Source organism: Paramisgurnus dabryanus, chromosome 16 (genome assembly GCF_030506205.2).
Source record: "Paramisgurnus dabryanus chromosome 16, PD_genome_1.1, whole genome shotgun sequence".
NCBI classification, from domain to species: domain Eukaryota; kingdom Metazoa; phylum Chordata; class Actinopteri; order Cypriniformes; family Cobitidae; genus Paramisgurnus; species Paramisgurnus dabryanus.
In genome coordinates, this window is record NC_133352.1 from 29291317 (window position 1) to 29306324 (window position 15008).

General features: G+C 37.4%; 1 protein-coding gene across 1 annotated transcript in view; it reads right to left on the bottom strand.

Moving 5' to 3' along the window:
* Nucleotides 1-7615: 7615 nt before the first annotated feature.
* slc16a2 (solute carrier family 16 member 2) overlaps nt 7616-15008 on the bottom strand; it is a 28160-nt gene continuing 20767 nt past the window's right edge. Inside the window, exon 6 of the mRNA XM_065274592.2 lies at nt 7616-14703. Coding sequence (XP_065130664.1) covers nt 14483-14703 — 221 coding nt within the window. The 3' untranslated portion in view covers nt 7616-14482. The remainder of the gene's footprint in view (nt 14704-15008) is intronic.

Below are 15008 nucleotides of genomic sequence, written 5' to 3' on the forward strand. Positions count from 1 at the left end.
TAAATTATATCACACTTAAGAATATGGCGTGTTTGATTTGGCAAACTAAAATATGAATATTAAAGGTGCGCTGAAATTGGAGACCTAAGGTGTATGATGTTGGGTGACAGAAATTTAAGTTATTGCTGGGTTTCTATCACACTGTTTTTTGCACATTTTTTAGAGTATCGCAAAAACCTTAATTCGCAAAAATGTTTTAACGCTCGCTTGAGGTGGTTTTTGACTTATTTGAAAAAAGTAAATACGAATAATGGGAGATAGAAACGTAGAGAACATTAAACCCACGTGACTGATCGTCTGCTGTCAGCTGTCGTAAGGCTTGTTCGACCTCATGTGGTTCCGCTAGAACTGACAGGCGGATGACGTCGAAATGCAACGAGAACAAGATGAAATTACACTTCGCATGATTTCTCGAATCGCTCTCGCGGGACTTTGACATCATCCATCTTTATTCGCTTGAACAACTTGATGGAAACGCACCTTTTTTCACGAATTTTGAAAAGACTTGCTTCACGTTTGGATGGAAACTCGTGTCCAGATTGTAGACTTGTTTTGTGTTTTACTTTAACTTGAAGTTAAATGAACAATTGGATGAACTTGCGTGAATATATGTGACCCTGGACCACAAAACCAGCAGTGACGGCTCATGACTGCTCATCCGAGGGGCGCAAATTTAAAATAAGTGTTCGGAGTGTCATGTGTGTTGCTTGCGTTTTCAAAATATGTGTTTGTTGCATCATGTGAACCATGTGCATCACGTGTTTTGTCAAAATAAGTGCCTGCTGCACACGCGTCTAAACCGTTTATAATAAAAGAGATGCTCACGTTCACAAAATACACGCAAGACACTCCCTTAACAGTAAACTCTGATTATGCATGAGATTATGCGAGTATCTGGCAAACGCGAGCGTTTAGTGAAAGCAGATACACTAGGAAACTATGGCAGGGGATACAGACCATTACGGACTACAAGCCCCCACCACGGACCTGTGACAACCACATCTCTATGCTGAACGAGCTGAACACCTTCTTCGGTCGCTTTGAGCAACAAAACAGCACCACTGCACAGAAGACTCCACCTCCTCCCGGCGACCAGGTGATGACGCTGACCTCAGACAACGTGAGGAGATCCTTCAGCAGGATCAATGCACGCAAAGCTCCGGGTCCTGACAACATCCCTGGGCGTATACTGAAAGACTGTGCAGCAGAACTCACTGATGTCTTCACAGACTTTTTTAACATCTCACTGAGTCAGGCTGTTGTTCCCACATGTTTGAAAACTTCCACCATCATTCCAATTCCAAAGAAGCCATCTCCATCCTGCTTCGATGACTACCGTCCTGTTGCACTTACCCCCATCTTCATGAATTGCTTTGAACGGCTAGTCATGCACCACATCAAGTCTGCCCCCCCTCCCTGGACCCGTTCCAGTTTGCATATCGGTCCAACCGGTCGACCGATGATGCCATCTTCACTACCCTCCACTCAGCACTCACACATCTGGACAAAAAGGACTAATATGTCAGAATGCTGTTTAGCATTCAACACAATCATCCCTCAACAGCTAATTTACAAACTGATCCAGCTGGGGCTCAACACTTTGCTGTGCAACTGGCTGTTGGACTTTCTGACTGGAAGACCTCAGGCAGTACGGGTCAGCAGCAACACATCCAGCACCATCACACTGAACACTGGGGCCCCCCAAGGATGTGTGCTGAGCCCCCTCCTCTTCACTCTGCTGACCCATGACTGCACACCATCACACAACTCCAACCTCTTTATTAACTCTTTGCGTTTTTCATGATTTTCACCAAAGTTTAATGCCTTCCAGAAAATTTTCTTCTTTAAATATATAAACATACAATATACCAAATGAAAGAACAGACCCTCTGCTTTCAAACAAAAAAAACGTTTCATCCTACCTTCAGTGGTTCTTTTGTAATCAGCTTTTGAATATGGGTAGGTTTCTAATTGAAGGAGAACATTTTCTGGAAGGCATTAAACTTTGGTGAAAATCATGAAAAATGCTGGCTGGCAACTTTTTTTTTTTAAACGCTGGCGGTGAAAGAGTTAGTTAAACATTCAACACTGCAAAAAAAAATGACTTTCTTACTTAGTATTTTTTGTCTTGTTTTCAGTAGAAATATCTAAAAATTCTTAAATTAAGATGCTTTTTCTTGATGAGTAAATGAGTCTAGTTTTAAGACAAATTATTATACAATTTAAGTGAAATTGTCCTTAAAACAAGCAAAATGATCTGCCAATGGGGTGAGAAAAAAAATGTGAAATAAGCTTTTTTACTTAATTCAAGTAAAATTTTCTCACCCCCATTGGTAGTCAAAATACCATAAAAGCGCACGGTTTTATGTAAATTAATATGAAAAAAGTCTCAGCTGTGTTGGGGGCCCTGTCAAGATTCTTTTCATGGGGCCCAAAATCCTTAGCAGCACCCCTGCTTGAACTTGAACTAGTAACCAATAGTAAACAAAACAAGTCACGCTTGGAAAATGGAGACAAGACTGAATGTAGTCACGATGGGGCAAGTTATACATTTACTAACAGTGCAGAAAATTAAGAACAGTTGATGCAAATAATGAGTCGACTACCAATGTGAGCGCACGTGCAGCAGTGGAGCTTACGTCATCCTTCTCTCATCAGTTACTGAAGTGGACGGTATGCTACTTGTTTGTTTATGAGAACCAGATTTAGAAATGCCTAATTAAAAGAAACAGGCGACACACACGGTCTGAACGAGGGGTAAGCCTAAAACCACCTCAAGCGAGCCTAAAAACTTTTTTGCGAATTCATTTTTATTCCAAATCTGGTGTTTCCATCACTCGTTTTTGATGTGATATCTCAAAATGCGCATAAAAACATGACTAATATCTGTAAGGTATCAGCCTTATATTTTCCATTGACATTGCAGACAATAAAATGAAAACTTTCCATAGGCATACACTGAACGTGCGTATCTAAAAACCACAGAATATCACAGAATCAAGTGCAAGAAATGTCCTGACAGTCACCCATAACATCTGATGAATCACACCTCAAATTTATCTTGATGTTCCTTTAAAAACTGTCCACTTTAAATGAACCCATTACTGACTTTGTCTGTTGTACAGTACGTATGTATTTTAAGCTCAGAAGGAACTTGATAGTGTTGGGGGCAAGCTATGGATGACATTGGTCATCCTTTTTTTTTATCATGCTGGAATGAGAAATAATCATGATGACTCAGACGTCTGTAGGCAAACTGAGCCATTTTCTCACAAATCCACTTGGGAACGGATTGAACAATGTGGTTACTGTTTACCATTACAACATAGGTATGTAAAAATGAGTTTTTAGGATTTTATGTGCTGTTTCAGTAGTCACCAGTGAGTAAAACAGTAGACAGTGAAGTCTTTGCTGTATTTCCACTCATTCATTTCCTGTTGTAGTCACTGCTGTAGTAAACTTTCCACATCTTTCAGTCTGTTTAACATAATATGATGTCATATCTATGGATGTGGCCATTGTTGATAGTTTCTTTCTGCACGTCAGATTGGAGCCGTTTAAAAGATTTTGATTTGAAATTGATGAGCCTCATAAAACAAAGCTGGAATTAAGATGGTGGCATTTCTGTGTAATCTCAATAACACGTAATTGCTCTCAGATGCCCAATTTTAATGGATTTAGATGCGATTTGTAAATCAGGCATCACTCTTACTGAGCTGTTTTTGCTATAGAGTGTGATTAAACAAGCTAAAACCTAACTTAAAATAAAGAAGAAAGCCAAACAAGAAAGTAATAAAGGTCGGTAATCACCATCAACACCTTAATGCTGGCAGAAAGTTTTGCATGGGCAAGTAAAGCACAATTGTTTTATTGTTATGTGGATTTATGCCCCGTGACCTTGGTATTAAAGGAGTTTATACAGTAAATCTCCAGAACAACCTGGGACGGGGGCAGGATGCCAAAGAAGAACTTTTTTCGGCTGTATGGTTCCATAAACAACCATTAACAGAACCTTTAAAACGAAAACAGAATATACTCATGGAATTCAGTTAACCTGTGACTCCAAATCGCACACTCATGTTGGTTTTCACAGTTTACATAAAAGAGAATATATTTGGAAATTTACTGAAAGAGCCTTTCTTGCTTAATAGGATGTGCATTTCGAGAGAGAGAGAGAGAGAGAGAGAGAGAGGAGAGGAGAGAGAGAGAAGAGAGAGAGAGAGAGAGAGAGAGAGAGAGAGAGAGAGAGAGAGAGAGAGAGAGAGAGAGAGAGAGAGAGAGAGAGAGAGAGAGAGGAGGAGAGAGGAGAGAGAGAGGAGAGAGAGAGAGAGAGAGAGAGAGGAGGAGATGAGAGAGAGCGGAGAGAGAGAGGATGAGAGGAGAGGAAGGAGTGGAGAGAGAGGAGAGAGAGAGACCCACACTACAGACTAGATTACATGTAATCGGGAAAGTCTACTCAAGTTTCTTATAATCATCCTCACAGACTCTTGATGGCGAATATTTTTATGTAATTACAACAACAGATGAAATGTGAACTCCTCAGAAATGTAAACTGAGAGATTTTCCATTGCATGTGTGTGACTGCTGAGTCCATAATAAACCAAAAAATACCAAGATAATCAAAATAACTAAGAATGATTGCCCCGAATCCCATCTGATTTGCATTTCTTAGTCATGCACATGTACATCAGTATCGGCATGTATCTGTTGTGTACGTGTCTGAACAAGATTATACATTAAAGGGGGGGTTTACAAGTTTAAGATGTTTTTTTTCCAAATTCGGGTTCAGCTGACGTTAGGAATAGGCTATACGTATCACTTCTTTATATGGGCAGTTCCCCCGGAAACCACGCCCACACGTCAATCAGCGGGAGAGCGAGGATAGAGGATGATTAAAGTTACAGGCATCACTTCACGCGTCAGCTTGGTTTTATATCAAGACTCAAAAATGGCACGAAAAAAGAATTGGTGTTTTGGATGTAAGGAGAACAAAGCCTTCTCCTGTAGTTCGTAACTCCTCCTTCCGAATGCTAATCTAACCTTAATTCTAAAAGCTAATCGGCCTTTTACAAATCTATTTAAACTAAAGACTCTTCGGAGATATGAAGGATGTAATACTCTATAGCAGGGGTCTTCAACTAAAATTGGTGGAGGTCCAGTAAATGAACCCTCCGCACCAGCCGAGGTCCGGACGTAAAAACATAAATTGACCGCTTTCGCCAGACTAAAGAAATTAGTGTAAATATTTGTTTTATTGAACAAAATATAGTGTTATCAAGCATATTGAATAATGTTTCTTCATATGTATAAGCATAAATAATCCTTCACAAAATGGATTTCATTTAAAGCGGTTCTGTTACTGTATGTCCTTTCAGTTGCTTGGTACAAAATATCTAAATTTATCCAGTAACAATGTCTGAAAAAAATATGAAGGGAACAGTGCAAAATGCATTCATCTCTAAATCTGCAAAACACACATTCATTTCCACAAAACAACTTAAAAGGAAAACTAACGTGCTCTTTTCTGCTAAACTGAGAATTACAATCACAATCAATGAATACAAACCTCTCTGGCTTAATCAAATCATATCACATGTTACCTTCATTCTCATTTATTGTCTGTACTTAACTAAATGTGAATGTTAAACACCCTCTTCTGCTTCAAGTTGTAATGGTAAAGGATCATCATCAATATCATTCATAAACACATACAGGTAAAGTAAACTGCCAGTTTTGGAAAACTGAAAAAGTGCAGGAAACCATTTCTCTCTTAATTTGTACTGTTCCTTCAAGTCTATAAAATGTAGATAAGTTCAAATGACAAAAGAATAAAAAGTCCTAGTTAAAAAAAAACTATGCTCATTGATCATTCTTGACATGTTTTTACTTTTGATAATGTTAACTGTTGAGAATGCTGACTCGCAACTATACGTTGAGCAAAAAATGCAGCATCCACGCACTCCTTTACTATTTTCCCATCTGTAAAGGGCTTGTTATGCTTTCCTTAAATCCACTGTATTTTCAGTGAACACTCATAGATGGCTCGATGACGCATAGCTCGTTGTTTGGCAATGAGTGAGTGTGGGTCGCTCATACTGGGCTTTTAGTTCATTTATTTTTCGCACTCTTACCTCGGACTGCTGAGGGTAAGTTTCTTCAAAGTGTCTTTGTTTAGTTTCGTAATGGTGTTTAATGTCCCCACTTTTGACAACCGCAACAGACTCGCGAGCAAGATGAGGCTCTCTGCTTTCTTCCCTGCACACCTGTCTGTGACTGTTCGCGCTGGCTCCGCACTCGAAACCTGTGTTGATGTAGGACCCATATAGCGCTACTGGGCTGACCATATATGTGCCTGATATAAATAGGATTTTATAATAACGTTAAACAGCGTTTGCTATTTATGTATTTTATTGTGTTAAAAGTCTTTGCGGTCCGGATGGACGCATCTCGCGGTCCGGATTCGGACCGGGGTCCGCCAGTTGGGGACCCCTGCTCTATAGGTACTCCAGATTAACATCAGATACGCAAAAACAGCGTGTGTTATGGACGCTTTAATGTGTCTTTTGCTTAACAATGCAAAGCCCCACATATACAAAATTGAAGAATATTTATTAATAAATGCACATTGGTATTTTTCATTGCATTGCTCTGGAGACCGTCTGTATCTGCACGCCCCTGACTTTCTTACTGCTTTATTAAAGTGATTCATGGTTATTCAAACAATGTCCTTAAAGGTAGTTACTAGGTCAGTAGATGTTTTTGTGCCTGCACGAATTTAAACAAGGGCCAAAACAAATGCCCTTACCTCGCTCACTTCCTCTAATTGACTTTGAATATGACAGTGGGTGAGCGCCCCCTGGAGGTTCTTTATTATTAGAGCAGCAGCGAACTCCACAGCAAACACCTAATGCACTGCAAAAAACGAATGTCTTATTTAATATTTTTACTAAGTCTTGTTTTCCAGTATAAATATCTAAACTAAACTCAATTTATGTTTATTTTCCTTACTCCACTAGCAGATATTTGTACTTGTTTTAACCTCTTACATTTCATAATTTGTTTCAGTAAACAAGACTTAAAATCTTGCTTACCAAGTAAATGTATCTCATTTTGAGAATTCTTAGATATTTATACTGGAAAAGAAAAATAATTATTAAGACATTCATTTTTGCAGTGTGCACTGCAGATACAAAACACTAAGTATTTAACAAACTATTCTGTTTAATATTCTGCAACTACTTTTACTAAAATGTTTTTTTTTTACAGTATCTTTGTCAGTAATGCCTTGAACACCATGTTGATGCAAGAAGAGTCTTCATAAATCAGGTCAGCAGTGCACTGACTCAGAATCTGACCAGTGTTTCTGCAGTGTCCAACCCTGACACCAGAAACTGTCATCATGACAGCTTTATTTCTATAATATCATTCATATCACAATTAATCAAATGGTTTACATAGAAAACCCAATCCGTTGAAATGAAAGAGAAAGACATGTTTAGGATTATAGATATACAAAACTTACAGACACTAAAGAAACTACAGGTGAACTGGCTAATAAAGAAACATTTATCAGTTATCAGAGAAATCAAGACTAAATATTGTTAAAACATAGCAGTTTGGTATGTATAGTATGTTTATTGGTGGTTGAATACAAAACAACATTACAGGATCAAAAAATATTTTCTACATAAACTCAGAATGACACATTTCTAGCAGCTTAGCTTCAATAATCCTTTAAATTGGTGATATTTTACAATGATAGCTTAGAAAACAAGTGCTACAGTTGGGTAAAGAAAAAATACAAAAAACAGACAATTTCATAAATTACCTGCTATAATTTACTGACAATTTATGATGGTTTATAACCTTTATAATGTGTTTTTGAAGCCTGTATATGAAGTAGATGATGTCACTTTGAGTGAAATGTTGCCATAGTAACATGAGCACCAGGTGAGACCAAGTAAAGGTTTATACAAGAGGTCAAAGTGCCTAAATGGATCATCTGGAGGTTAACTCTGGTTTATGCATACAATAAGAAATGTACTTTCATGCAAGTACACTTGTAGTAGTTTTGAAAACTGTAAACGGCATAATTGAGAAGTTTTGTGGAAATGTAACTTTGCACTGTTTGCAAGTATTTTGTGTGCAGGCACATGATCAGAAAATAAGAGATCAGACTGAACTATTGATTAGAAAGTCAGAGCCAAGCTAAAGAGACCTTTATAATGTTTGCACAACATAAAAAATGAAGGTTGTTGCACCGTTCATGTAATAGAATGTGACCTTGATATAAGTGCATAAAAAGAAAAATATTTGTTGTGGCTAAAGGCTGATGTGGTGACATCATTTTTAATGATCACGGAGAGTTAATGGTGGATATGTTAAATGTGTAGAGGATCAGCATGAATCAAACCAAAATCTGAGCAAAATAATATAGACATATAGACACGCTCCATAAGCAATTTTGGCTAAAACTGGAATACATATATAAAATGGAAGACTTAAATGCCGTGAGTCAGTGCTCCATATTCATGACAAGAGCACTTGAAATAAAACAAAACTTTGTCATGAACATATTTCACCTCTTTTGGACATGTTACACTGAAATTTTTGGAGGGGTAAGAGGGTATTACTTAACCGTCATGATTTTTTTGGTCAAAATGTAACTTTCTTAATCTTGCCTATCTAACAGATATATGAAACCAGCATGAAAGAAAAGTGTCTGTACTCCCTGAGTTTCTTAAAGTCTAAATATAGGGAAAATAAATGTTGTTAATTAAACACACAATCTCTCTCTCTGTCTGTCTGTCTCCATTTCCTTGCCTTTCACAAATATAGAAAATCATACATCATACAGTCAAAAATGGCACAAAGAAACGCTCAAGATTTTTGATGATAACCATAAGAAAAAACTACAGAGCAATGATTACATGTTTAGGGCTTGCTATCGTCAGAAGATAATCACATGCTGTTCAGGTAGAGCAGTGATTCTCAACTCCAGTCCTCACCCCCTTCCCTCCCAGAATGTTTTAGATGTCTCTTTATTCATCTGATTTCACTCATCAGGCTCTTTCCCGAATGTTTGAAACGTTTCCTTAATTAACAAGCTGATGAACTGAATTGGGTGTTTAATAAATGGAGACATCTAAAACATTCTGGGAGGGTAGAGGTGAGGACTGGAGTTGAGGACCACTGAGGTAGAGGAAAAGCATGATTCACACTCAGTGAATCAGCAAAGAACAATCACATTCAATGAATCAGCACACTCAATGAATTATCACAGACAAATGCTAAATGAATCAGTGTAATTTGTAGTAATTCAATGAATTATCACAGACAAATGCTAAATGAATCAGTGTAATTTGTAGTAATTCAATGAATTAGTACAGACAATGAATCAACACAGACAAATCACATTCAGTAAATCAGCACAAACAAATCACGCTCAATGAATAAGCACAATCATATCACACTCAATGCATAAGCACAGACAAAACACACTCAATGAATCAGCACAGACAAATCACACTCAATGAATCGGCACAAACAATGAATCAGCACGGACAAAATCACACTCAATGAATCAGCACAGACAAATCACACTCAATGAATCAGCACAGACAAATCACACTCAATGAATCAGCACAGACAAATCACACTCAATGAATCAGCACAGACAAATCACACTCAATGAATCAGCACAGACAAATCACACTCAATGAATCAGCACAAACAATGAATCAGCACAGACAAATCACACTCAATGAATCAGACAAAATCGCACTCAATGAATCAGCACAGACAAATCACACTTGATGAATCAGCACAAACAAATCACACTCAATGAATCAGCACAGACAAATCACACTCAATGAATCAGCACAGACAAATCACACTCAATGAATCAGCACAAATAAAAATCACACTCAATGAATCAGCACAACCATATCACACTCAATGCATCAGCACAGACAAATCACACTCAATGAATCAGCACAGACAAATCACACTCAATGAATCAGCATAGACAAAATCACACTCAATGAATCAGCACAGACAAATCCCACTCAATGAATTAGCACAAACAAATCAAACTCAATGAATCAGCACAGACAAATCCCACTCAGTGAATCAGCACAGACAAATCACAGTCAATGAATCAGCACAGACAAATCACACTCCATGAATCAGCACAGACAAATCACACTCAGTGAATCAGCACAGACAAATCACACTCAGTGAATCAGCACAGACAAATTACACTCAATGAATCAGCACAGACAAATCACACTCAGTGAATCAGCACAGACAAATCACACTCAGTGAATCAGCACAGACAAATCCCACTCAGTGAATCGGCACAGACAAATCACACTCAATGAATCAATCAGCATAGACAAAATCACACTCAATCAATCAGCACAGACAAATCACACTCAATGAATCAGCACAGATAAATCACACTCAATCAATCAGCACAGACAAATCACACTCAATCAATCAGCACAGACAAATCACACTCAATGAATCAGCACAGACAAATCACACTCAATGAATCAGCACAGACAAATCACACTCAATCAATCAGCACAGACAAATCACACTCAATCAATCAGCACAGACAAATCACACTCAATCAATCAGCACAGACAAATCACACTCAATCAATCAGCACAGACAAATCACACTCAATCAATCAGCACAGACAAATCACACTCAGTGAATCAGCACAGACAAATCCCACTCAGTGAATCAGCACAGACAATGAATCAGCACAAACAAATCACACTCAGTGAATCAGCACAAACAAATCACACTCAGTGAATCAGCACAGACAAATCACACTCAATCAATCAGCACAGACAAATCACACTCAGTGAATCAGCACAGACAAATCACACTCAATCAATCAGCACAGACAAATCACACTCAGTGAATCAGCACAGACAAATCACACTCAATAAATCAGCACAGACAAATCACACTTAATCAATCAGCACATACAATGAATCAGCACAAACAAATCACACTAAATGAATCAGCACAAACAATGAATCAGCACAAACAAATCACATTCAACGAATCAGCAGAGACAAATCACACTCAACGAATCAGCACAAACAAATCACATTCAACGAATCAGCAGAGACAAATCACACTCAACGAATCAGCACATACAAATCACATTCAACGAATCAGCACAGACAAATCACACTCAATGAATCAGCACAGACAAATCACACTGAATGCACCGGGTTTGGAAGGATGTAAGTATGAAACCAAAGTAGACTTCTGAGGTATTCATGATTTTGTCTTTTTCCAAAAAAGACAATCAATTAATCAACCATGTTATCTATAATTAAAAACAAGCATTTTTAGTCACATTTTACACAGTACTATAATCTGAAGAGGTGCCTTTTATGGTCTAGTTGAATGAATCTCACAAAACAAGGTCACATTTTACCACGAAATCTAAGTCTTAATGGTCCTAAAATAAATGTAAAATGTGACCTAGACAAGTTTCTATGAGATCCCCTACTTAAACCCTAGTGTAAATGCTATGTTTCCTGGTTAGACCTGAAGGACGATGTAGACTGAGGCAGTTTGGTTAAAATCGTGACCATCTCTGTTGTTTTTTGTTTTGTTTTGTTTTATATAAACAGGTGACCTAAGACCATGTAATGAGTTCTGAGGCAGAGTATGTACCCGAACCAAGGTTGATTAACTCTAATGGACCGGTCTCCATGACAACACAGACACTGTATGGTGGTTAAAGGGTTTCTGGGAATTGACATACATATAAGTACAACATTTGTGCAAAAGAAAGAAACTACAGTTCTGTTCCAAATCCTCTCACAAGTAAGCTTGAAGACAATAATGCACAGCACAAATAGTGTTCCTAATGTATACATGTAACAGTTGTTTCCAATAGATTGACAGTAACATGTTGACAAGCTGATGATGTAACACACATAATGTCCTGTGTCCTATGATGTCCCATTGATTGAATCTAAATAGGTTTTGGAACAGACTGAATGTAATACAGAAAAAAGCTGCTGTAACACGAAACATGGTGTTGTTAATGTTCAATACAAAAACATTACGTCAAAAACATGACAAAAATGATTCAATTTTCACTTTTTTTCACATAGTAACTGGTTAATACTCATAATCATGACCCACTTTATGTAATACTACAATGTTATCTTGCTCAAAGCAATCTATTCTTTCTATTTATAAACATAACAGTGTTTCATACTATCAGTTTATCACACTTTGATTGTCGTTCCACTAAAATGCCAGCTGTTTTACAGCATCATAAACACATGTGAAAGAGCTTTTCTGAGATAAAACAAACACAACCAAACATTCATTTCTTCAAAACAATAAAGAAAACAAATAGTGCTGCAAAACGATTAATCGCAACTAATCGTTTGGAGAATGAAAGTTTTTGTTTACATCATATATGTGTGTGTATAATAATTATATATATGTAAATATTTCTTAAATATATACTTGCACTTGTGTGTATTTATATATACATTTTTATTACACAGACATTTATGATGTGAACAAAAACTTTTATTTTGTATGCAATTTATCGCGATTAATCATTTTGCAGCCCTAAAAACGCCACACGCTTATTTTGATAAAAAAAAAAAAATTCCTAGCAAATGTTGTGATTGCATCATTAGGTGAAGCTCTGTTAAATGTTCAGGTCATATTTCCCTTTAAGATGTCCTGGTTAACTCATTCCCCGCCAGCCTTTTTTTTAAAGTTGCCCGCAAGCATTTTTTGGGATTTTCACAAAAGTTTCACAAAATGCCTTCCAGTAAAATGTTCTTCTATAAATATATAAACATACAAATATATCAAATGAAAGAACAAACTCTGCTTTTAAACAAACAAAACGGGAAAAAAGTTTCCTCCTATCTCCATTTGTTCTCTTTTTATTACCCCTTAAAAATGGGTAATTTTTTTAAAAATACAAAATTTTGAGCAAAACGCTGAACTAATTGCATTTTTGGAAAGGAATTGTGTTAGAGATCAGATTAAGAATGATTATCAAAAAATACACAGAGTTAAAAATTTCTAAAATTAGTTTTTGGTTCAGTTTTTTATAAATTGGGCAATCTAGTGGATAATAGCGGAATTACAGATTACCATAATAACTTGCCAGGAAAGCGTCATTGGCAGGGAAGTGTTTTTCTCTTAATTGACGAGATAAATCGTCAATGGCGGGGAAAGAGTTAAAAAGAAAAAAAACGGGATTTCTTCTGCATTGTGACATTTTGGTAACAAATATGCGAAACATTATGAGAAAAATATTGAAATTATATGTAGCCTATATTGACATCATGAGATGAATTTAATGGTTAATTATATGCTAATAATTAATGATTTTCGATTACAATAGTTTGAATTTGAAATGAATATAATGTCACTATAAGCGAAACATCTTAGCCCGTTTTCTTTATGCAAATTGAATTGTTTTTAATTAGAAATATGACCCGGATATAACAGTCACGTCCTGATGCTCCAGGTGTAGAGAAATACTGATTCTTGTCTGGTTCAGCGGTCATGGCACAGTTTGTGAACTGCATAGCTGATTATTATACTAAATTCAGCTAACATAATTACAGATTTAAAAAAACTTATAAAAATGATTCCTTGTAAAGTTTCACAGCTGCGATACGTTGCAAGAAAAACGCGGCTGAGGTTATCAAAGCAGAAAGTGCACAAAGAAAGACGCATTGGTCTCATAAAAGTGTCCATAATATCAAATTCAAGCAGCCTTAGGCTATAGAAGGTTTTTATGGAAAGAATCGTCTGAAAACATTGAATGCATTCAAATCGGATTTGCATATCTAGCACAGAATGAATAGAAAGAAAGATAAAGCCCATTGAAGATCTCTTTGTCTCGGTTATTTCTCTTTTTGCCTTGAATGCCCACTAATGATTGAAGTTTTAATTTCCTTTTAAAGGCGTTCAAGTACTTTCTGTCCTGAATTTATTGAGGTTTTCACTCCAGATCTACATGAGGCCGCTGTTAAATCCCTCTTTGTTTGGAGGAAATCTACAAGCTTAGGTTCTTCGGTGGGTTAACCGGAGGGTTGGCAGTGAAGGTGGACGCTTTTGAATTCTCTGATGGATTAGCAGATCTCCCCAGAACAGAAGAGCATGAGGGAATCTCAAGACTTTGTCTTTAATTCAAGGCAAGCAAAAAGGAAATACGTCACATAAACACAGACCACAGGTGCTGGTGAGATGAATCCCTGCAGAGGGACGGAAAGACAGAGAAGAAAACAGCAGTTCGCCGTGACTCCCATTTCATCCATCAGCTTTCGGGCAGTCCAAAAAGCTGTATTTGGCATTATTTGTATTTCAAAAACTTCAGGGACCACATTAATAATCAGGGATGCAAAATCTAATCCAGCCCTCCAAACTATTCTTCAGATGTACCTTTGTGTGGCTATGGGCTTCATATGTGTGTCTCCATGTCTGTGTAGCCGGGCAGCATTTCTCCATTCGAGCAGGTCTTCAGCATCTTGTCCAGACTCGGATTATGCGTCTCTTTGCGGCGTCTCTGCATGCGCTGGTGCACCAAAGGCACAAAAAACATCACGATGCCCCCGACCATCGGCGGAACACCGGCCAAATAAAACGCCACGTGGTAGTTCTTGAAATGGTCGTGGAGAAGGCCTGAGGAGATGGATGTAGAAGTAAATATATGTGAGACTAAACCACAGCCATTATTACACTTCTATAAACTTTATTACAGCAATACATTATTTAACATTAACCGGTATAATATACAGCAGCTATCTGACTTTCCGTTAACTAGACCTGAAGTGATGTCAGCCAAATGATCATTTAAATGAGAGGCAGAGGAAGATTTACATTTATGCATGTAACAGGTGCTTTTACCCATAGCAACTTACAGTGCATTCAAGGTATACATTTGTATTTGCATTATATTTGTGTCTCCTGGGGATTTAACCCACAGC